Source organism: Chrysochloris asiatica, unplaced genomic scaffold, assembly GCF_000296735.1.
Source record: "Chrysochloris asiatica unplaced genomic scaffold, ChrAsi1.0 scaffold00305, whole genome shotgun sequence".
NCBI lineage: Eukaryota > Metazoa > Chordata > Mammalia > Afrosoricida > Chrysochloridae > Chrysochloris > Chrysochloris asiatica.
In genome coordinates this window covers 121,371-144,655 of record NW_006408823.1, presented here as the reverse complement: position 1 = coordinate 144,655, position 23,285 = coordinate 121,371, and the positions used below count along the sequence as shown (strand labels likewise).

The window sequence follows — 23,285 nt, the reverse complement described above, 5'->3', positions numbered from 1 at the left end:
ATCAATGAGCTGGACTGCAAAGTCGGTTTGAACCGCAAGGTCGGCGTTTCAAACTCATCTGCTCCTCGGATATCTCATACAGGGTCGCTATGGGTCAGAACCATAGTGATGGCAATTAACAACTATAAGCCTGGGAGTCCTGGTGTGGCACTGTGGGTTAATGCAATGGACTGCAAGGTCGGTTTGAACAACAAGGTTGGTTATTCAAGCTCACCAGCCACTCCTTGGAAACTCTATACAGTCTCCTTATGAGTCGGAACTGACTAGACAGCACTTAATAACAACTGTAAGCTGGAACCGACTCAATGGCACTTAACAAGAACGACAACTATAAGTCCACTGTAGGATAAGCACCAGACTGCTAACAAGGTCAGCAGTTCAAACCCATCAACCTTCAAACCCACCAGCTGCTCCTCGGAAACCCTATACAGGATATGACTCAAAGGCACTTAACAAAGATAAGCCTGACGATTTACACAATAAAGCAAGGATTTGTGTAGATGGAGGCTTTTGTTTCTCTTTGGTATACTTCCAATAATAGCTAGGTCATATATAGGCATACTTCATTTTATTGTGTTTTCTTTCTTGTACTTCTCAGATACTGAGTTTTTAAATGTGAACCAGCGTCAAGCAACTGCGTGTGCTCACTTTATGTCTCTGTGTCTGTCCCATTCTGCTAATTCTCACAGTACAAGTATTGCACACTTTTCATACTGCTGTTGCATACTTAATAAGCTACAGTCTAGTGTAGGCATAACTTTTGTATGCACTGGGAAACAAAAAATTTTTTTCATGTGACTCATTTTATTGCAGTATTTGCTTTATAGTGGTGGTATGGAACTGAGCCCATGATACCTGGGAGCTATGGCCGTAGTAACTCTGTTTCACTTTTTGAACAACTGCTACATTGTTTTCCAAGTTGGCTGCAACATTTTCCATTCCCATGACCAATGTATGCGTTTTCCCCTTCAGGAGTTTTTAGTCTAATTGAAGGCATTTGGGCTTAGCAGTAAGAGAGACCCAGCTTCAGCATCTTCCTGCCCTAGAGTATTTTTCCCTGGCATGCCTTCTACTGGTGCACGCAGCCCCTGGACCAGGTCCTGGGAACATCTGAGGACCCTAGTTTACCCACCGTCTGCCAGAGCTCTCTTCACCCAGCTGGAGGAACCACCTCCAGTCACCACACCCTCTAATTTGCCACATTTCCTTAGGTGAGTTAGCACCCTCCTCAACATCACAGATGAGTTCCCTAAGTACCAGGCTCAAGCCTAATTCATTCCTGGGCACCGTGTCATCCAGTCCACACAATACCCCATGCTCTGTTGTTGTTACTTGCCATCAAACTGACTCTGACTCATGGTGGTCCCATGTGTGCACACTAGAACTACTGCCTAGCGTGTTGTTGTTTTTTTCTTCCTTGCACAGGACTGAGCAGTGTTTTGTGTTTGTTTTGTTCTGTTGTACATAGATTCACTATGAGTTGGAACCAATTCTACAGCACCTTACAACAACAGTAATTATGGTTTGTTGTTGTTGTTAGGTGCTGTGGAGTCGGTTCTGACCCATAGTGACCCTGTATAGGGTTTCCAAGGAGCAGCTGGTGAGCTTGAACCACCAACCTTGCAATCACACCAGAGCTTGAACCACCAACCTTGCAATCACACAACTTTGCAGTCCAGCACATTAGCCCGCAGCACCACCCCAGGTTTTATTATTTAGCCCCTGCCTACCTTTCTAAGGTAGCTCTGGTACCTTTCTAAGGAGCTCTGGTAGCGTAGTGGTTACGAATCGGGCTGCGAACCTTAATGTCAGCGGTTCGAAACTACCAGCTGTTCCGCGGGAGAAAGATGAGGCTTTCTGCTCCCGTAAAGATTTACACCCTCGGAAACCCTGTACAGGGTCGCTATGGGTCGGAACCGACTCGACGGCACTTAACAACAACAACAAACCTTTCTAAGGAGCTCTGGTAGCATAGTGGTTACAAATCGGGCTGTGAACCGCAAGGTCAGCAGTTCGAAACTACCAGCTGTTCCGTGGGAGAAAGATGCTCCCATAAAGATTTACAGCCTCAAAAACCCTATTCAGGGTCGCTATGATTCGGAACAGACTCCACAGCACACAGCCACAGACTTTCTAGGGAGCCCTGCTGGCACTACAGGATAAGCACCGGACTACTAACCACAAAGTCAGCAGTTCAAACCCATCAGCCATTCCACAGTAGAAAGATGAGGCTTTCTGCTCCTGTAAAGATTTACCGCCTCAGAAATCCTATACAGGGTTGCTATGAGTCAGAATTGACTCCGTGGTCGTTGGTGGGTTAGCCTATCTCTCCAAGGAGCCCTGGGGGTACAGCACGTTATACATTGGGCTGCACGCCATTCCCAGAGACAAGTTTAGGAGTATACTTAAAGGGTCAGTTCAAAAGGAACACAGAGGAAGTTTTAACTTGTAAAGTGGTCCTGCTAATTTCAGCAGTAGACTGATGTTTGTCGTGAGGCAGCTATGCTTGCCAACTTCCAAAAGCAATAGGGAAAAAAAAAATTCCCTTCAGTTTGACAATTTTCATTTCCCCAACAGCACAGTGAATAAGTCTGTTGAGTAGAGTCCGCTTGTGAAATTAAAGGCGCACATGTATGCTGTAGTCAAGTGTTTTCTGTCTTCTTTTGAGCAGGCCCTGCTCTCTGACTCAGCAGTGTTGGCATTTGAGTGACAGGCACTGAGTAAATAGTTGGTCAAAATCTCCAAGTTGGTAAAAATCCTCTGCTTTCTCTCGAGTGCAAAGCTGTTCAAGGGAAACAAAGCCACCTGTTTTCTCCTTAATGTGAGCAAGTCACTGACGAGAACAGGTGGCTTGGCAGACATCCAAACATCGAAGAATTCCCAGACAGTAACTTTTCAGTAAAAGGGTTTTTCCATCTTTGAGAGAGCCAAGTCCGTCAAGGCATGCCAGTATGTGGCTGCCCTTCCAAGAAGCGGAGAGATGAAGAGGAGAGAATCTATTTCCAAATGAAAGAGCTTGAGACAGCTCCAACAGTAGTGGCCTTTGAGTGAACTCCAACTCATGGGGACTCCATGTGTGCTTCATACGGTTTTCAATGGCTGATTTGTCAGAAGATTGCCAGACCTTTCTTCCAAGACCCCTCTAAGGGGACTCAATCCTCAAACTTTAAAATTATCAACCAAGTATTCATAGAGTTTTCAAGGCTGTGACCTTTGGCAATCAGATCACTAGGCCAGTGTGGTGAGTTCGAATCACTAAACTTTCAACTAATGTTCAAGTGCTTAACCATTTGTTCCACCCAGGGACTCCTTAAGTTTTACTTACAGGGTGTCATGAATTCAACTGTTCCCCCTCATAATATGTGTTAACTTAGCTAGGCTAAGTTAATTCTGTGAATTGTGTGGTTGTTCTCCATTTTGTGATCTGATGTAATTACCCTCCATTTTTGTGTTGTAAATCTGAACCTCTTAATGTTAATGAAGCCAGATTAAAGTGGGATGTATCTTGATTCACAGCCTTGCAAGAGGGTGTGAGTCAGGTCACACCCTAACTAATGTCACACCCTTGAGTCACACCATTCCTCCTACAAGAGATAAAAGGAGAGAGAAGCCAGCAAAGAGGAAAGGCACTACTATCAAGAAAGAAGAATTTGGGCCAGGGTCCCTGTGCTGAGAACCTCCTGGACCCAGGGGAAGATTGATGCCAAGACACAAGGAGCTATCCAAGGAATGCTGGGCCCACAGGCGCTGAAAGGAATCAGATCTTCTACCTGAGGCAACAGAAAAAGCCTTCCCCTAGAGCTGGGGCCCTGGATTTGGCCCTGGATCCAACCTCCTAATCTGTGAGAAAATAAATTTCTGTTTTATGATCCTTCCCCTCCTCCCACCCTAGTGGTGGGAGTTGCTTAACATGAAAAGCCCTGGATTGTGAACCACAAGGTCTGCGGTTCAAGCCTGCCAGTCACTCTGCGGACGAAAGATGAAACTTTCTGCTCCCATGGAGATTTAAAGCCTTAGAAATCCTATACAGCAGGGGTGGGAAACGTCCAGCCTGTGGGCCATATGTTGTTGTTGTTAAGTGCTGTAGAGTCTATTCTAACTCATAGTGACCCTGTATAGGGTTTCTGAGGAGCAGCTGGTGGGTTTGGACTACTGACCTTGTGGTTTACAGTCCAGTACTGATCCTACAGCATCACACCAGGAGTCTGTGGGCCATAAAAGCCCTGTGAAATCATTTGGTCCAGCCATCGCATTTGTTGTTGTTGTTGTTAAGTGCCAGTGAATTGATTCTGACTTATTGCACCCCTGTATAGGGTTTCCGAGGAGCAGTTGATAGGTTTGAAATGCTGACTTTGTGGTTCACCATCCAGCACCACACCAGGAGTCCCGGCCATCACACTGTTGTTAAGTGTCATCGAGTCAGTTCTGACAAATAGAGAGCCATCATACTGTTCTTGTTGTGAAGTGCCGTTGAGTCGATTCCAACCCATAGGAACCCTGTATAGGGTTTCCTAGGAGCAGCTGGTGAGCTTGAACCGCCGACCTTGCAGTTAAGGGTGAGTTAATTAAATGTTTGACCAAATATAGTAGGCAAAATTTTAAATGGTAATTTTGTGAGGCCCACAAATGATGTTATAAATATCCAAATGGCCCTTGGCAGTAAAAAGGTTCCCCACCCGTGCTGTACAGGGGTGCTATAAGTCAGAACCAATTTGACGGCAGTCAATAACACAAACCCTCAGTGGTATTTCTTTTATAGCAGCCTGAGGGTCTAAGACATGAGACAGTGCACAGTTTTAAACTTAGTGAGGTGCCCAGTCACCCAGAATAGCCACTGAGCATGCTTAAAGCATTGACCCAGGCCCCACTAAGTCTACTCCCCTACAAGCTATTTTCTGTACACAGATGTGGAAACTGAGGTGCCAGTGGTCACTCCTGGGAGGGACTCTGCAGCCTACCAGAGCTTAATCTGCTTGGTCTATCCCAAGCCAGAGGAATCAGAGACTTTTCAGTGGGATCTGCTCATTCCCTTGCTCTTGCCTCCCACCCTGACCTGCCTGCCATGGACATCCTCCTCCATATTGGGGCTCTGGGAAGACTGAGAGTCTTCCTTGTGATGTCATAAAGGGTAGTTGCCATGGGAACCTGCAGACCCGCCCCTTAGTCAGGGTTTGCAGGGTCCCCCTGCACAGGAGAGTGGCAGCTCCTCCCCCACCAGCTGGCCCTCCATGGAAGCCTTGGTCTGCGCCTTCTCTGCACTGTGCATAAAAGGTGCTGGGCTGCGGGGAGGAGAGGCAGGCCCAGAGCCACCTGGGTGGCCTCAGGGACATGCATGCTTGGGAAAGCCAAATGGCCCTGGGATGACCACTCCTCCTGGACCCACTGCAGTTTCTATCCCGAGACCAGAATGCTCCCTGTGGGATGGGGGTCAAAAGGGCGTGATAGAAAGGGTTTGGTGTCCTGCAAGGACCAGGGTCTGCACTTTCTTAGACCTTCCGTCTCGCTGTCGTCTGGGAGAGGGGAAAGGAGTGACATGTGAGAGAGGGTGAGCCAATTTGTGTGTGAGAGTGAGGAAAGGAGAAGCCAGAGGGTGTGTGTGTGTGTGAGAGAGAGACAGTGTGTGTGTGGGAGAGGGTTTGTATGTGTGAGGTGTGTGTGTGTGAGAGAGGGTGTGTGTATGAAGAGATAGGTGGAAGTTATTTCTAAAGATGTGTGTGAGAAACAGCGTGTGGCAGTAAGAGTGTGTGAAAGACAGGGTGTTGTGTGTGTGTGAGGGTATTTCTGAGGATGTGAGAGGGGTATTTGTGTGTGTCCAGAGACTGTGCCCATTTGACAGACAGGTAAGCAGAGGCTCAGCAGGCTTTGAACAGAGCTCCTAACAAAGGCTGTTCTTAGACGCCTGTGTTAGTGTCCCTCCTCTCAGCTGCTGCGGGCCAGTGGACACCACAGTCCGGCTCTCCCTTCCACAGATGCAGTGAGCTGGGCCCGAGGACGCTCCAGCCACCCCGATACGACCCCCAACATCTACGAGGGGGGTCTGGGGGCCCAGCAGCAGCACTGCCTCGGTGCCCAGGGGAGCAAGCCCAAGAACTTCCGGTTGCGCCACCTTCGGGACCTGGCGCTCTACCTGCCGGCCCACACGCAGCCCGCCGGCCAGTGTGAGAGTCACTGGCTGAGCCGGCTTCTGGCTGGGGGCTGCTTCTCACGACCCGAGGGCATGGCCTGGCCCCAAGACTGGCCACAGGGGGCTCTGAGTCTAGGTAACAGCCACCGCCAAGCCCTTCTGGAAGCCCGGCTGCCCAGGGATAGCCTGGGAAATACAGGTAAATTGGCAGGAGCCGAACTAGGGGTGGGGTGGGGTGGGGGCGGGACTAAGGAGGTGGAGCTGTGTGGATGGTGCTAAAGTGGAGCTGGGTGGGGATAGGGTGTGGTGGGGGGGCGGGATTAGGGGCTGGAGCGGAGTGGAGACAGGATTATGGAAATAGAACTGGGTGGAGATTTGGGATGAGGAGGGCTAGAGCGCTGGCTCAAGAGTTTGGGGTGTCTGATGACTAGAAAAGGACACCCCACAGTGACCTCATGCTCCAGAGGGCTGGAGACGAACCTGTGGTCCTCGCCCCAAGTCTAGATCTGGATATCTGAGGTCCCTAGGGTGCCTGCGGGAAAAGGCTAGTGCTGACTACGATTTGACTTGACCGGGCAAAGGGGACGCTGTGGAGTCAGAGTCCGGCTCTGCACCCATGAGCTCTCTCCATCTGGCTAGGTCTCAGTTTAGAGGAGAGCGGGTCCAGCTTGCACCATCATCTGCTTCTCTTTCCTCTCCCCTAGTCCCATCTCCTTAATGCTCTTTAAGAAGGAAGACCCAACCCCGTCCCACCCCCCTTCCTTTCCAGTCCTAGGGAGATCCTGTGTGTGTGTGTGTGTGTATGTGGTGTGTCCCAGTAAGGACAGGCAGCCTGTCCTGGATCCCTCCCAGTGACTTCACACTCTCTTCTTCAGCCTCCAGCTCCAGCATGGACCCAGCCAAGGGTGTCCCCACCCAGTCTGGTCCCCCTGAGGGCTTGGGGCTCAGGCCCAAGAGGTCCTGGGGAACCTTGGAGGAGTCCATGCGTCCCTTGTGCAAGAGAACCCGCTCTGGAGCCCTGGAGAGGCCGTAGGGAATCCGAGTGCAGGACTGACTCTCCCAGCTCCCGGTACAGGAGGGGGATACAGGGCGAGCAGCAGGACTGGACCGGACCCACCCCTATCAGACGCCCTTGGGCGGCCTGGGGCCAATGAGGGAGAAGGGAGGATGAGGTTCCTCGGGCAGGACAGGAGAAACAGAAGTCTGGGGCTGCCCTTGCAGCCACCTCAAACTCACGTAGGTCACGGATACTTGGGAAGCTGGGCCACACGGATAATCGGCCTCCCTAGAGGTGAGGAGCCACAGGTCTAAAGTCAATAAAAGCCGTGACCTATGGCTCTTTGTCCCTTTGTCTGTCATCAGGTCAACTCACTAGACAAATAACAGCCCTTGACCTCTGCTTCCTGAGAACTGTGGGCACAGGGACAAAGCCTGGAGTTTGACCCTGGGCAAATGGGCTCCAGCATGCTGTGTTGGTGGTCTATTGGAGGAGGGGCTCTGGGAAGACTTCCCGAAGGAGGTGTTACCGAGCTTGACTCTAAAGATGGGGCAGGGCAAGGTGGTCCTGGCAGAGGGGTTGAAGACAAAGGAAGCGGGAAGTGGGGGGAGGGGGAAACGGGGAGAAAATAAATTTTCAAGTCTGGACACATGACATGATCTATCCTTGTCCCACACGACCCCAACTGTGGGCTGGAGGGACCCATGTTCTCCTGTCCCCAGGCAGGACTGGCACAGTTGTTCTCGCCCTGAGTAATACTCATGCTATCTACACTGGGCTTCAGCCTGAAAGAGACCCAGCTGGCAGTGGTCCCTGATTGTCTGGCTAACTTCTGCCCCCATAGCCTGGGTCAGATGAGAAGGCACATGATGACGTTCAGGACCCCTCTGGATGAAGTACAGTCAGGTTTCAACAACCTGGGACTCTCTCTTGTTGTTGTTGTTGTTAAGTGCCGTGGAGTGGATTCCGACCCATAGCGACCCTGTATAGGGTTTCCAAGGAGCAGCTGGTGAGCTTGAACCGCCGACCTTGCAGTTCATACAGCTTTGCAGTCTGGCACATTAACCCAGAGCACCTCACCAGGACTCGGTCCCCTCTATTCCTCTGCACCCTGATTCACCTTTGGACATGTCACAGTGGGACGGCCAATCCTGAGGACCAAAGTCCTTGGGTGTGGCCCTGCCTAGTCAGAGGTGTTTGCATAATCCTCCAAGAATGACAGGTTGGGGCAGGCGAATGTGGAATGTGTGCCTGGTTATTTTCCTCCCATGACACACATGTAGGGCCACTATTCAAGACAGACATGATGGATAGGTACCCAAGGAACACAAAGGGGTCACTGCTTCAGTGACAAGCTGAGGACAGGACTAGTTGGGGGGAGGCTGTGAGGATCACTGCTTATGGGCTCAAGACAGAAGGCATCAACGTGGGTGTGACCTGAATGATCCTTGGAGAATGTGGGGACCCAATACCTTCCCTCTTGGATGAAGATCTGAGGCTTAGAGACCACAGACGGTGCCAAGATAAGTGGTGTGCCCAGCCTGTGGCTGGTGGTCACTTCAATGGCCTAGGATGAGCCATGAATCCTTGTATTTGGGTTGATGGGGGGACTGGCTCTGGGTCTTACTTTTACTGGGATTGGAATCTTCTGACATGTGCCCTGGGGGATTCAGTGGTAACATAGAGTCACACTGTCCAGGGACCTCCAGAATGTGGGAAAGCAACCCTGGCCAGGGGAAGCCATGCCACAACCACAGCCATGGCCATGTCCACATTGAAATCCGTCATAGGTCCCAACCAATCCCTGCCTCAACTGCAGAATCATGAGCAGATAGAGGTTTGTGGTTGTCACACATTTAAGAGGCCCTGGTGGCACAGGGGTTAAAGTCCTAGGCTGCTAACTAAAAGTTCTGCAGTTCCAACCCATCAGTCACTTGGGAGCAAGTTAAGGCAGTCTGCTTCCATAAAGGTTTGCAACCTTGGAACCACTGCCCAGGCCCTTTCCCCAAAAGACAGACTTGTCGTCCCACAGAAAACTGAGTCTAAACTGGCTCTCACCTCCTCCTGAAGAGCTCACAGGCCTTCTCGAAAGGTCTTCAAGCAGAAGGAGCAGAAGAAAACCACAGGGCCTGTGTGTGTGTGGGGGGGGAGGGGGCGGGGTTCAGGCTGAGCCTGGCCCAAGGGCAGCTGTGTCAGCTCCCCAGGCCTCCGGCCGAAGTCCTACCAGAATCGGCGAGTCTACAGACCAGCATGCTCCAGCCCTGCGCTTGTGGGAGAGTGGGTGCTGGATACTGCAAATGGGACCCTCACACGACCCCCTGCTGCAAGACTGAGGATGGAGTGGATCCCTGAAGGGATCCAGTGCCAGGAGGGGCCTAGAGGCCATCCCCACTGTGGAACACGAGCTGGAGAACTTGGTGACAGTCCACACCTGGGGTCTTCACCCTCTGGAACTTGCTCTCCTAGGGCTGACTCTGAATTGCCTGCTCATGTCCTGGAGGTTCAGGGGCAAAGGGCAAAGGGCAGTGCCTGGGGAGGAGGTGGTGGGTTGGGGATCCTTCAGAGTATCTGCCTACTGGGGACCAAGGAGGGCTCCTCTGCGTGAGCTCCCTGCCGCCAGCACTGACCCAGGGCCCCATACTCACCCTGATAACCATGTGACTGACTCAGTACCACGTGGGGGCTCCTGGGGCCACAAGGCTTCAGCAGGGGTGAATCTGATGTCATTTGTCTGACAGCCTCCTGGCCTGCTTCCTGGACCCCACAGGGCCTCTTGCTCAGTGTGGTAACCCCAGTCCCCACCCCACCCCAGGACTGGATGTGCAAGGGCATACAACGCTCTCTTGCAGCGGAGGGACTAGGAGGCAGTTGCTGAGGCCGGGGGTGTGGGAACAGAGTGGGGACACACGTTCACACCTGAATCAGCCTCCCAGGCCTGCCAGTCATGAGCCACGGCTCTTGGGGAACTAACCAAGCCCACTTTCCACATCTGTCTACTGTAGAGGACAAACCAACCCCATCCCAGAACTTTCAGAGTTTGGTGTTGACTCAGTCATGTGCTGGACATGGCAGTGTACCCCTCAAGCTACCATGTGGGGATCCTCTCCCCAGGCTCCAGGGAGTGTAGCCAAGTCACCTTCAGGGCTTTCTCTGGACCAGGACAGTGCCCAGAGGCAGGGTGGGTAGGTCCAGTGAGTCAGAACAAATGGGGGTGGGAGGGCGGCAGGGACGACAGCTCAGAGTCCTGTGGATGTTTCACAACAGCCCAGTCATGCTTTGTGCCTCAGCTTCCCCCGTCCAGGGTGGCATTCTTTGAAGGGGCTAGGACGATGGAACCCTGGTAACACACTGGTTACAGTGCTCGGTTGCAAAAGAAACAGAGGTTCCAACCCACGAGTCACCCTGAGAGAGAAAGACATGTCTGTTCCCTTAAAGACGACACCCTTGGAAACTCTGTGAAGCAGTTCTATTCTGTCCTAGATGGTCCCTTATTATCCTACTGGAGTCCTTAGAGTCCTGCTATGGCGCTGTAGGATAAGTAACGGACCACAACATTAGTTTGGACAGCAAGGTCAGCCACTCAAACTCACCAGCTGCTCATCGGATGCCCTATACAACATCGCTATGAGTCAGGTCTGACTCGACGGCACTTAACCACCGGAGTCCTTAAGGGGTGTGAACAGTGCTCAGCTACAAGCTGATGGTTCCAGTCACCCAGAGGTGCCTCAGAAATCAGGCCTAGCAGAACCCTGTGCAGTAGTTCTGCTCTGTACACAGGGTCACATGGCTAAGAATCAGCTTGACAGGAGCAGACAATACAAGAGGGCTTCAAAAAGCTCACGGAAAAACGGAAGTGAAAGATACTGGATTTTCCCACAAACTTATTGAAGCTTCTTGGTAAGCTACTGCCTAGTACACATTAACCACCACTCGTCCGTCAGTGTCACACTGTGGGGGCTTGCGTGTTGCTGTGATACTGGAAGCTAGGCCACGGGTGTTTTAAGTACCAGCAAGGTCACGTACGGTGGACAGTTTTCAGCTGAGCTTCCAGACGAAGACACACTAGGCAGAAGGAGAGATGGACTTCAAAATATTTAGTCACTGAAAATCTTATGAATAGCAATAGAACAGAGTCAGCACCAGAATATTGAAACATGATGAAAAGCACCAGAATATTGTCAGATACAATGCCGGAAGATGAGCCCCTTAGGTTGGAAGGCACTCAAGATACGACTGGGGAAGAGCTGCCTCCTCAAAGTAGAGCTGGTCGTCCTGATACGAATGGAGTAAAGCCTTCAGGACCTTCATTCACTGATGCAGCACTACTCAAAATGAAGAGAAACAGCTGTAAAAATCCATTAATAATCAGAAAATGGAATGTATGACATATGAATCTAGGAAAATCGCAAATAGTCAAAAATGAAATGGAACGCATAAACATCAGTATTTTAGGCATTAGTGAGCTGAAATGGACTGGTATTGGACATTTTGAATCTGACAATCACATGGTTTACTACAGCAAGATTGACAAAGAGGAATGGCATCGCATTTATTATCAAAAAGAACATATTAAGATCTGATTTGAAATACAAACCTGCCTGTGATAGGATAATATCCATACTCCTATACAAAAGATCAGTTAATACCACTACTATTCAAATCTACACACCAACCACTAAAGTCAGTGATGATGGAACTGAAAAATTCTACCAACTTTTTCAGTCTGAAATTGATTAAACATGTAATCAAGGTGTATTGACAATTACTGCCGACTGAAATGCAAAGGGTGGAAACAGAGAGGCGGGATCAGTGATGGAAAATATGATAGAAACAATGCTGGAGATCACATGATAGAATTTTGCAAGACAAGTGACTTCATTGCAAAAACCTTTTTAAACAATATCAAAGACTATACACATGGACTTCACCAGATGGAATATACAGAAATCAAATTGACTACATTTATGGAAAGAGATAGTGTTAATCATCAGCCAAAACAAGGCCAGGGATAGACTGTTGAACAGACCATCAATTGCTCATATGCAAGTTCAGGCTGAAGCCGAAAAAAATTAAAAGTCCATGAGAGCCAAAATATGACCGTGACCATATCCCACCTGAATTTAGAGATCTGAAGGGCAGATTTTAATGCATTAGACACTAAAGAACCAAGATCAGAGAAGTTGCAGAATGACATCAAGAACGTCATACAGGAAGAAAGCAAAAGGTCCTTAAGACAAGAAAAGACCAAAATAGATGTCAGAAGAGACTCAGAAACTTGTTCTCCAGCATAGAGATGCTGAAGCAAATGGAAGAAATGAGGAGGTAAAAAGAGCTGAATACAAAATATATGACATTGTTTTCTCAGTTCGAGAAGATAAAGACATATAATGAAATGTGCAAAGTTTGGATTTAGAAAACCAAGAGGGAAGAACACACTCAGCATTTCTCAAGCTGAGGGAACTGAAGAAAAAATTTCAGGCCTCAACTTGAAATACTGAAGGATTCTAAGGGCAAAATATTGAATGATGCAGAAAGCATCAAAAGATAATGGATGGAAAACAGCCAGTTTTGATGTTCAACCATTTCAAGAAATAGCATATTATCAAGAGGCAATCATACTGAAGAAAGAAGTCCAAGGTGCATTAAAGGCATTAGCAAAGAATAAGGCACCAGGAATTGATGGAATACAGATTGAAATCTTTCGACAAGCTGATGCAGCACTGGAGGCATTCACTCATCTATGACAAGAAATTTGGAAGACAACTACCTGACCAATTGACTAGAAGAGATCCATATTTGTGCTCATTCCAGAGAGGTAACCCAATGGAATGTGAATCATCAGAGAATATCAATATCACATGCAAGTAAAATTTCGCTAAAGGTAATACAAAACAACTGCAAACATATATATTTGACAGAGAACTTCCAGAGGTTCAAGTCAGATTCAAAAGAGGACACAGAATGAGGGATATGGTTGCTGATGTCAGATGGATCTTGGCTGAAAGCAGAGAATACCAGAAAGATGTTTACCTGTGCTTTATTGACTACACAAAGGCTTTTGACTGTGAGGGTCATGACAAGCTATGGACAACACTGAGAAGTATGAGTATTCCAGAACACTTAATTGTACTTCTGAGGAATCTGTACCTGGACCAAGAAGCAGTTGTTTGAACAGAAAAGGGATCACTAAATGATTTAAAATTAGGAAAGGTGTGTGCCAGGATTGTATTCTTTCACCATACTTATTCAATCTGTATGATGAGCAAATAATCTGATACACTGATTACATGAAGAAAAACATATCAACCACACTGGAGGAAGTCCCATTAACCACCTGTGATATGCAGATGATACAACCTTCCTTGCTGAAAGCAAAGAGGACTTAAAATACTGATGAAGAACAAAGACCACAGCATTCGGTATGGGTTGCACCTCAATGTAAAGAAAACAAAAATCCTCACCATTGAACCAATAAAACAATGTCCATATAAATGGAGAAAAGATTGAAAGTTGTCAAAGACTTCATTTTGCTTGGATCAACCATCAACACTCATGGAAGCAGCGGTCAAGAAATCAAACAATATTACATTAAGCAATTCTGCTGCACAAGACCTCAAGAGCAAAGATGTCAGTTTGAGGACTAAGGTGCGCCTGACCCAAGCCATGGTATTTTCAATCACCTCGTATGCATGCGAGAGCTAGACAGTGAATTAGGAAGACTGTAGAATTGATGCATTTGAGTTATGGTGTTGGAGAATATTAAAAGTACCATGGACTGCCTAAAGAACAAACCAATCTGTGCTGGAAGAAGTACAGCCAGAGTGCTCCCTGGAAGCCAGGAAGGCCTGATTTTTTTTCTCTCATGCTTCAGACATATTATCTGGAGGGACCAGTTTCTGGAGAAGGACATTACGTTTGGTAAAACAGAGGGTCTGAGATGGATTGGCACAGTGGCAGCAGTACTGGGCTCAAATATAGCATCGATTGTGAGGCTGGTACAGAACCGGGCAGTGTTTTGTTGTGTTGTGCAGAGGGTCGCTGTGAGTTGGCACCCACCTGACGGCCCCCAACAACAGTGGACAGATGAGAAGTCCTGGAGTCACTGTGGTCACATGCTTGGTTACAAAGATTCAGAGCTTAAAAACCCGCTAGGGCAGCTCTACTGTGTTGCATGGGGTCACTATGCAGTGGAGTTGACGGGATGGCTGTGGGTGATGCTGGAGGTAGTCTTCGGGAAGTCACAAGGTGGACAAGCAGCTCCGGGCCCAGCAGTGGGGACAGGTTCCAACATGCAGTTGCTTGGGCAAAGGAACAAGGTGTAACTGATGAAAGCCGATTTATTGTTTGTAATCAGATAAAACATTACACTCCGTTCAAGGCTGGCTGAACACTGCAGTGATTAGGGGGGAAGGGGAGGGCAGAGCTCGATGATGGATGTCCAAGACAAAACCTTCCAGAAGGCTCTTCCCTTACTCCACAGGACTGAAAATCACAGGATCACCGTTGATTCAGATCAGAGGACACAGAACTGGGTCTGATACCAGCCTGTCAGCACGGAGGTGGGGAGCAGCCAACATGGCAGTAGTCGAGCGGGTGTGGGGCAGGTGGTCCCAGCACCCTGAACCCCCTGGGCTGCTGAGATGTTATGAAGGAATGAGGGGTTCAAGTCATGAGGCCACATCTACTTGGAGGCTGCCTTCCTTCTCCCTGGGAACCCCGTGGCAGCAGCTTGTGGTGCTGGGGAGACTCTTGGAAGGGGCTGTGCCCCCGAGCCTGGCTGCTCTTGAGGCAGGTCAGCCAGCCAGGTGCTTGGGCAGCATATGGAGGGGAGGAGATGCAGTACACCAGGGAAGCAGGCTGTGTGCCTCGAACTCGCTGTGGGTACAGAGCCAACACACCAGCGCTGCCCCGGGTGCCCCTGCAGGTGACTGTCAGCCCCATGACCCGTTAGAGAAATCTCGAAGGCGAGTCTTCAGCCACAGGTCAGCAGACAGCACCTCCAGGACCCCAGCTGCAGCTCCCGGCTCTGTGGGGGCGTGAAGAAGCTAGGGTAGTCAGAGGAACCTTGACCCACTGAGGAGCGAGAAAGCGGCCTGCCACCCTGGCCCTGGTCTTCGTTGCTCAGCTCTCCACTGGCCAGTCCCTCGTGGGAAGCCTGGTGGCCCTGTTCCCAGCAGGCTGGCCCTGGATGAGAGCGGGATGGAGGGCAATGTCTTCACACTGCCCCGGGTTGTTCTGAGACAATGTCCCCATCTTTACAGTCAAGTCTGTCCATAACACTTGTGTTTCTCCCTGCCAGAAGCAAGTTCATTGTGGCTTTGGTGGAGGGAGCCAACAAGGATGGTGGGTTCACAGGAGAGGTCAGGTGAGGGGCGTGGGGGCGGGTGGCAGGGGGAGCAGCCATCCCATGGGAGTGCCGGGAGGCGGGACGGGGATCCAGGGTGAAGCAGAGGTTTCAGCAGCAGGAGGAGCTCTAGGAAAGAACACAGGGAGGGCTGAGGCAGGGCCAGCGAGCACAGGAAACTGAGGCTTGGGCCCTTCCCCAGGCCGGGTCTCTTCTGGTGACCAGCAGGCACCACTGGGACCCAGCCTCAGTCAAGGCAACGCTCCTTAGAGACAGGTGGAAGGAACCCTAGAGACGAGGGCCTTTAGTCACCCTCTAGGCCTGGAAGTGAACTCATCTTCACAGTTCAATTTCCAGCCAAACAACAGATGGTGAACAGTAACACCCGGAGGGAGGTTTGAGAATCAAAAGGGCAGAAGACAGGAAGGGGAGGAACGGAAAAAGGAAACAGGGAAGAAGTGAGAATGCTGTTTCATTGTGGGGATTTCAATCAATGACATGAAACAAAATATGATCTGCTCTGTGAAACGTCACCGAATTCACGATGAAAAGTTTTTGAAAAAGAAAGCCATCCCTACCCAACTCTGGGTCCTGGTTCAACTGATCACGGTCCATGCCCGCAAACCCCTCTGTGCCATGTCTGTGTAAATAAGGGGGTAGACTGCAGACCCCTGTGATCCCTGTTAGGGGTTGAACTGTGTCCCCCAAAGAGATATGTTAACATCCCAACCACCAGTGCCTGTGAACATGCCCCTGTTAGTGTGCGGTGGGCACTGATCCCATCTGAAAGGTGGTCTTAGAGAAGAGAGACAGACAAGGATGATGGGCAGGTGCTGTGGAGTTCGTTTAGACTCATAGTGACCCTGTAGAGGGTTTCTGAGGTGTTTGTTCTGGGTGAGTCGGAACTGCCGACCTTGGGGGTGCAAACCGACCTTTCGGCCCAGTGTTTCTCCTCGAGTGTCACACCAGGACTCCGGGTGATGACAGAGGCATTGAAAGCAACAAAAAGAACCGGCTCACTGCACAGTGCTCAAGCTCTCTGGTCACCTGGTCTCTTTCATGACGTTTCTGGGAGTTGGGCCGTAGCCAACCGTCCTCTGTCCAATGCCCACTCAGCAGGAACTGCTAGGCCTCTGGGAGTGACTCTGAGGCTTCAACCCAAGATCCCTGGGCACCATCACGTCCCTTGGAGTCCCTGGGTGGTGCAAATGGTCAGTGTGCTCAGCTGCTAACCTTTCACTTGGAAGAAAGGTCTGGTAATCTACTTCCCAGAAAGCCACCGCTGGAAGGAAACCCGCCGCTGGAGTGCACCTCTGCTCTGACACACACGGGGTCACCAAGAGTCAGAACACACTCAACGACAACTCTTTCGTTGCTATTTTGTTTTTCCGGCTAGCTTCTCACTCAGGCCTGCTGTCCTCCATCACCTACTCCGGCGTACCTGTCAGAGGCCATATGCTCAGGCAGTGCCCAGCGCTGCTCCCGAGCCCACATAGCACCGGGCCTGCAGCTAGGGCAGACCGATGGACTCTTTCCCAGGGGACCTTGCAGGGTGAGGCAGGCAGAAAGGAGGATTGAGCAGGGGCCGCCAGGCCATTTCACGTGGTCCGGCTGTATTCGATGCCGCCCTTGGCAGAGATGCTGGACCAGGGCAAGAAGCTGCAGAGCAGGCTGTGGGCCTGGCGATAGAGTCTCTGTGGGATGGAGCAGGGACTCAGGTTGGCTAGCGCAGAGCCCAGGTGCTGGATGTAGTCTGTGAGAATCCGTTAAGGAAGAATCTGACTGGCCCTCATTGGAGGGGTGCACATGATGACCCCCCCAGATAGCCTGCACAAGGCACGAGGGGCTCCTGCAGGGCCAGGCTCGAGGCTCTCAGTGATAACAGGTGGTGAGGCCACAGAACCAGGAGCCAGGTCTGAGGTCCACAGTGGGGGCTGGAGAGAGGGGCGGCATGGCAGGCAGAGGCCCTCGTTCCTATGACAATATGGGGTCAGCAATGCTGCTCTCTCAATCTCAAACACTCCCAGGGCCTGTCTTCATCCAGGCTAGGAGCCTGTGGGCTTGGGGCTACCCATCTCTTTCTAGTGTATTTCCCCAGGAAATGAGTAGAGCCTGGATATACACTCTTTCACACACACACAATTCTCTCTGTTGCACACACATGTGCACACACACTCTCACAAACATTTAAGTACATACACACACACAAATTCTCTCCCACACATAAGTACACATACAACTCTCTCTCACACACACACACACACACACACACACAAATTCTCAGTGCACACACAATCCTCCTGTGTGCATGTACATGCATACGGCGTGTCTTTTGGGCCACACTTGCTGGTTGCTCAGTCATCTCCCGTGGGCAGTCTGGCCTGCAGGGTGAAGGATTGCGGCGCAGCAGCGCAGTTACTCTCACTGCCACCACTAAGCGGCACACCTGGAACATGCTGAACTGGCAAATGTTGCGGTATATTTTTACAATGAAGAAAGAAAATGGGGAGAAGAAAAGATGATCAGCCCTCATCTCCATGCTACCTGCCCAGAGTGCTCAAGAGAAGGTCACAGGGCAAGGGACACACTTTTGGGTTAAGGGACAAACCCATTTGAACACAAATGTTCAAACTAATAAAAAGGTTGTTTTCATCCCACTCACGTGTGAGCTTCACGGGGTAGGAGTTTTGCCCTCTGGTTCATGGTAGTAACCCCAGCAACTAGAATAGTCAGCTCTCAGTAAGTCTTTGTTGGGCGACTGGATGGACAGATGGAAGGGTGAATGCATGGATAAATAGAAGAGTGAATGGATGGATGGATTTTGGCCCAACAGGGTTAAACTCCGTCCTTCACACTCAGATGAAATCTGGGGGCACTGATTGCCAGAGCGAGCTCATTTTTCCAATACTTGCTAACAGATACTTTGCAATGCATTTACCCAAGTTGAAGCCATGGTATCACAGCGGTTAAAGCACTCAGCTATTAACCAAAAGGCTGGTGATTCAAACTCACGCGGCAGCCTGCTTCCATTAAGCCTTCCAGCCTTGGAAACCCTAGGGGGCAGTTAAGACTCTCCTTAAGGGTCACAAACTGTCAGAATTGCCTTGATGGACGTGGGTTTGGTTTTCAGTTTGGAGGAGCTGGTTTGGGAGAACTGGGGCAACAAACTGCAGCTTGGAAGCATGGCCCTCTAAAAGTTGCCCGAAGACCGCACCGACAGTGTCTGGGAGCTGCAGCTCCGCCCTCCCCCGAGCTAAAGGATATAAGATTGTCCATGGAGGGTGGCCACCGTTGATGTAGAGGACGTAGGTGAAGCCATCTTTGAGGACCCCCCGGATGGAGTAGTAGTAGGGGAGGTAGTGATGCTGTCTAAAATCTCTGTTCTCGTAGAAGTTTATTGCTGTGCTGTTGGTGGTGAGGACGTGCAGGTAGATGGCTTTGCAGTGGTCCTGGGCGGTGGTTGATATGTGATCCTTTAAACTTTCAAGTAAAAGGGAGCCTGGGAGAGAAGAAGGGAAGGTGATGCTCAGCGGGGCGGCTAGGAGAGGAGGACGAGACCTTTCCAAGAATCTCCAAAGTCAAAGCACTAAAACCCCCTACAAAGGGTTAGCTAGACGGTTACAGGTGGTCTCCTCCCATGGGCTAGACCCACTGTGGAGACTCGACTGACAATAAAAGGGGTGAACCTGAACCCAGGAATGGCCAGGCTTCATGCGAGAGTTTAAGACTCCGTGGTATGAGGAGTTAGGATGAGCCTGTAGCACACTGGCCAGCCAGTCGCTGAGAAGCGATGCCTATCCCTGCTTGTCTCTATGGTGGTTTTGAGCCTTACTCAAGAACAACCATGGAAGCAGATGTGGGCTGTGTGTGGTGGTGGCAGTGGGGAGGGCTGGGCTGGCGCTGATCATGTTATGTCTTCTCAGGGAACTAGGCTACTGCAGAAAGACAGGGTGGCTCCTGGAAAGAGGGAGGGCTGCAGGCCAACGGATGCTGAAGAGACTTACGAGAGAGGCGGCAGTGAGAGACGGTAAAAGTTGGACCCAAGATGACAAGATGGGAATGAAGGGAGAGATCCAGACATGCACGACTCATCAGAACAAGGACAACTGGATGGGGCTGGTCAGACACTCCAACCTCGGGCACCCCTTACCTATGCCGTGCTTCCGGAATTCTTTCACTACTCCCAGACTTAGGATGTACGCAACTTGGGTGTCAACAGAGAAGTTGGAGGCTAGAATATCTCCATCCTACAGAAGAAGGTGAAGAATGCAGTCAGGTTAACACCAACGGCCCGTGGTCTCTCACTGGGTCTAGGCTACAGGGAGAAAGATGAGACTCCCTTGGCCTGGAGGGACACTGAGGGGGGTGAGAAAAGAGGCAAGCGGCAAGTCACCCCCACTCGTCCATGGGAATGAGCAGGTTGGGCTGTTTGGGTGGAAAGCTTCTACAATCCCAATGCACACAGCAACATGGTATCTGGGGATGGTGATTGCCCAAACAGCTGAATCCTGGAGTACAAAGAATACAACTGGGCTGGGGGTGGTGCTTGGTGTGCGTGAGTGATGGTGGAAGAGGCAACACAGACGGACAGACAGACAGGAGAGGTCAGAGGGCTTCATAAAGGATTCACAGGCCGCCCTCAGGTGGTATCGGAGGGAAGCAGGGAGGTTTTATAGGGGGCTGGACTATCCCCCTCTGCCTGCTCATACCACCCATGTCTCTTGGTTCCAAAGACAGAGTTTTGGGCTGGCACAGTCGTTAACCCAGTTAGGCCCACTCAGTCCCAAGGGCCAAAGAAGCCTTGTTGTTGTTGTTAAGTGCTGCTGAGTCAGTTCTGACTCATAGCAACCCTGTTTAGGGTTTCTGAAGAACGGCAGGTGGGTTTGAGCTGCTGACCATGCGGTTCAAATCAATCTTGTGGTTCAGCGCTTATTCCAAAGAGCAAGGGATGAAAGATTCCATTACAAGTTACCTCTGGCCTGGCCTGCATCCCAACAGACCTCTTACTTTTATTTTGTTGGTAACAATAAACATGCTACAACACACATCCAGTCACCGTTTCCTCCCGTGCAGTTCAGTGACCCTGGCTACGTGTTTCATGTGGTGTTACCATTCTCGGCATCTCTACCCATACTGCTTCACCACCAGCGACTTAGATGCTCCACCCCATGTCTGAGAGGGACCGCTGCCATGTGCTCCTCGGCTCAGGACAAACGTTGTTTACTAGCTGAGCCGTACTGTGGGGTTAAAAGGACTTCATGGGCTTAAAGATGATCTTACGGGGATGGAGTCACAAGAGTCCCCGGGGCCAGTAGAGACTTACCTCTTTATGTATCTTGGTCCTACTTTTTATCTCAGCTACTATCATTCCCACGATGGCACCTCTGTAAGTTGCTGCAAGTGAAAAGAACTTCTTGTTGGACGTGATGTCGCGATACCATGAGTCTGGGTACCTGAGAAGGACAACACACTCAGGTGAAGCCTACCCAAGGTCAAATCCAACTAGGGTCTGTGCTTTCGACATGACAACTAAGAGGAGCTTCAGGCACCTTCCATCTAGAGCACTGAGATGGGCAAGGGGTCTCCCCAATGGTTATGGATGTCTTCTCAAGCTGTCACACCAAACTCTGCCGGGAAGAAACGCAAACCAACTAGCTGCCATGGAAACGACTCAACTCCCAGTGACCTGGTGTGTGCCACAGCAGGACTCAGCAGGTTCCTAACGGGGGTTTTGGTTTGTTTAAGAAGCAGGTTGGCAAGCTTTTCTTCCAAGGTGCCTCTGGGTTGGCTCCACCCACCAACCTTTGTGTTAGTAACTAGCTGAGTCCCCAGGGACCCTAAAGGAAGAAGCAGAACTGCTCCTCAGGGTCTCCAAGGCCACCGTCTTTATGGGAGCAGAGGGTGGCCTTGTGGTTGGCATCTGAGCAGGTCAGCATTTGTGCCACTCAGGAACCCCTTTTCTGACGGGAAAGATGAGTTGACAAGACATGAGATACAAGAGGGAAAAAGTCTCTGAAGATAGTGTCCCTGTAGGGACAGTGGCTGGAGGGCCAGCTAGGGCAACAAGACACAGTGTGTTTCTCGGCTGGGTAAGTTTAGGTTTCAGGACCTTAATTCTCTGGCGTAGATATAAAAGAAATACTATAAGTGCGTGGCTTTAGCCAACACAAATGTATTCTCTCAGAGTTTAGGAGACTACAAGTTTGAATTCAGAGCACTCCAGGGAAAGGCTTTCTCCATGTGTGTCCTGGTTCTAGGAGGTTCTCAGCACAGGGACCCTGGGCCCAAAGGACAGGCTCTTTTCCCAGACCTTCTTTCTTGGTGATAGGTCCCTCTGATCTCTACTTTCTTCTTTAATCCTTTTTACATCTCAGAAGAGACGGACTCAAGATACACCCTAATCCTGTAGACTGCATCCAGCTTCATCAATGTCAGCGACAACGCCAACACATGGGATCTTTACATCAGATCTCACAATGGAGGGTAATGACACAACCCTGAATCATGACCCAGCCAAGCTGACACAGATTTGGGGGGACACAATTCCATCCACATCAGGGTCTGTGGTCGCCCACGGGCACTGGAAGGCTTCCTGACACAAATCCTGTTAGGCATATTTTTGATACTGGCGATGGGGAGGTGGTCTGGGGCGTGGCCAGGGCTCCACGGCTAGTCACTAATACGCTCAGCGGCATGCCAGGTAGAGGACATTTAATGTGAACCCCAAGGATGCAGCAGTGACAAGGCACAGGTCAACCACAGCCAGAGGAAGACACACACAGTCAGAGAGGGCAGAGAAACTTGGGGTTCCGTGAGTGTGGGGACTTCCTCACTTCTGAAACAGACCAGGCATGTGAGTTCTGGGTGCCTTTCCGGAGGAGCGTGTCACACCCTAATAGCGAGCCCTCTGCTCTGCCCACCATCCTCCTTCTCGGTTTGCATCTTCTGACCCCCAAGTGACCCCTTGGAGAGAGAGTGCAGCTGGGCGGCCTTGCAGCCAGGATGGGGCAGCACACGCTTTCATCTTCTCTGGAACCAATGGCCTCAGGCCCATGGAGCAGCAAGGACAGACGGCCACACTGACCACGAGACCCAGTCTGGCACCACTCAGTGCCCACAGAGTCTGGACGGCATCTTCCTTATGTACTCCCACACAAACTCAGGGCTGCTGAGCTGATTCTGACTCTAACTCTGGGAGGCACAGAACCTTGCTCACAGGTTTTACAGAAGCGGACACCCTGTCTTTCTCCTGCAGTGACTAGTGGATTCCACCACTGACCTGCAGTAGCAGCCCAGCACTTAACCCACAGAGCCACTATCTCTCTAGATGAATTTCAGGGAGGGAATTGCTGAAGTGGTTTTGTTTTAGCATTCCCCAAAGATGCCCTCTTGCATGAAAGCCAGGGCGGCAGAGGCTCAGACACCAGCAGCCAGGGAGCAGGGTTTGGGATTACAGAGCCTCCAGTTATTGGGAGGGTCTGCTGGGGGTCCCCACTTACTCAATGGGGAACCAGTCTCCACAAAGGTGCTTCACGGCGTCTATGTCATCGTGGCACAGGAGTCGCAGGCTGACCTCGCTGAGGGCGCTGGACGGTACCACCTCTGTCATTCACACCTGCGGGCAGAGGGGAGAGTGTGGGCAGGCAAGGGGAGAGCGCCATCCCCCGCCAGGCATCACAGGTGGAGGAAGAGCAGCATGCGGGGAGCCCAGGTCTCTCTTCCTCTCATGTCTCCTTCCAGCCCCCCACAGAAGACCCCAACAGTAGCCTGCAGAGGGCTCTGTCACAGGGCAGTGCAGACACCAAGACAGGAAAAAGTAC

The 23,285-nt window shown here is 50.6% G+C and overlaps 2 protein-coding genes across 2 annotated transcripts in view; one reads left to right on the top strand and one right to left on the bottom strand.

Annotated features, from left to right (window-relative positions):
• Window positions 1–5,228: 5,228 nt before the first annotated feature.
• LOC102825832 (chromosome unknown open reading frame, human C16orf90) lies at window positions 5,229–7,157 on the top strand. Its single transcript, XM_006874870.1, is given in 4 exon segments — window positions 5,229–5,255; window positions 5,527–5,545; window positions 5,970–6,323; window positions 7,000–7,157. Coding segments are annotated over 4 exon segments (558 nt in total).
• A 9,906-nt stretch (window positions 7,158–17,063) lies between these two features.
• Window positions 17,064–23,285, bottom strand: part of NAA60 (N(alpha)-acetyltransferase 60, NatF catalytic subunit) — a 28,884-nt gene continuing 22,662 nt past the window's right edge. Inside the window, exons 2-6 of the mRNA XM_006874901.1 lie at window positions 22,965–23,080; window positions 20,789–20,918; window positions 19,616–19,712; window positions 18,730–18,964; window positions 17,064–17,220 (exon numbers count right to left, since the gene is read on the bottom strand). Coding sequence (XP_006874963.1) covers window positions 17,064–17,220; window positions 18,730–18,964; window positions 19,616–19,712; window positions 20,789–20,918; window positions 22,965–23,074 — 729 coding nt within the window. The 5' untranslated portion in view covers window positions 23,075–23,080. The remainder of the gene's footprint in view (window positions 17,221–18,729; window positions 18,965–19,615; window positions 19,713–20,788; window positions 20,919–22,964; window positions 23,081–23,285) is intronic.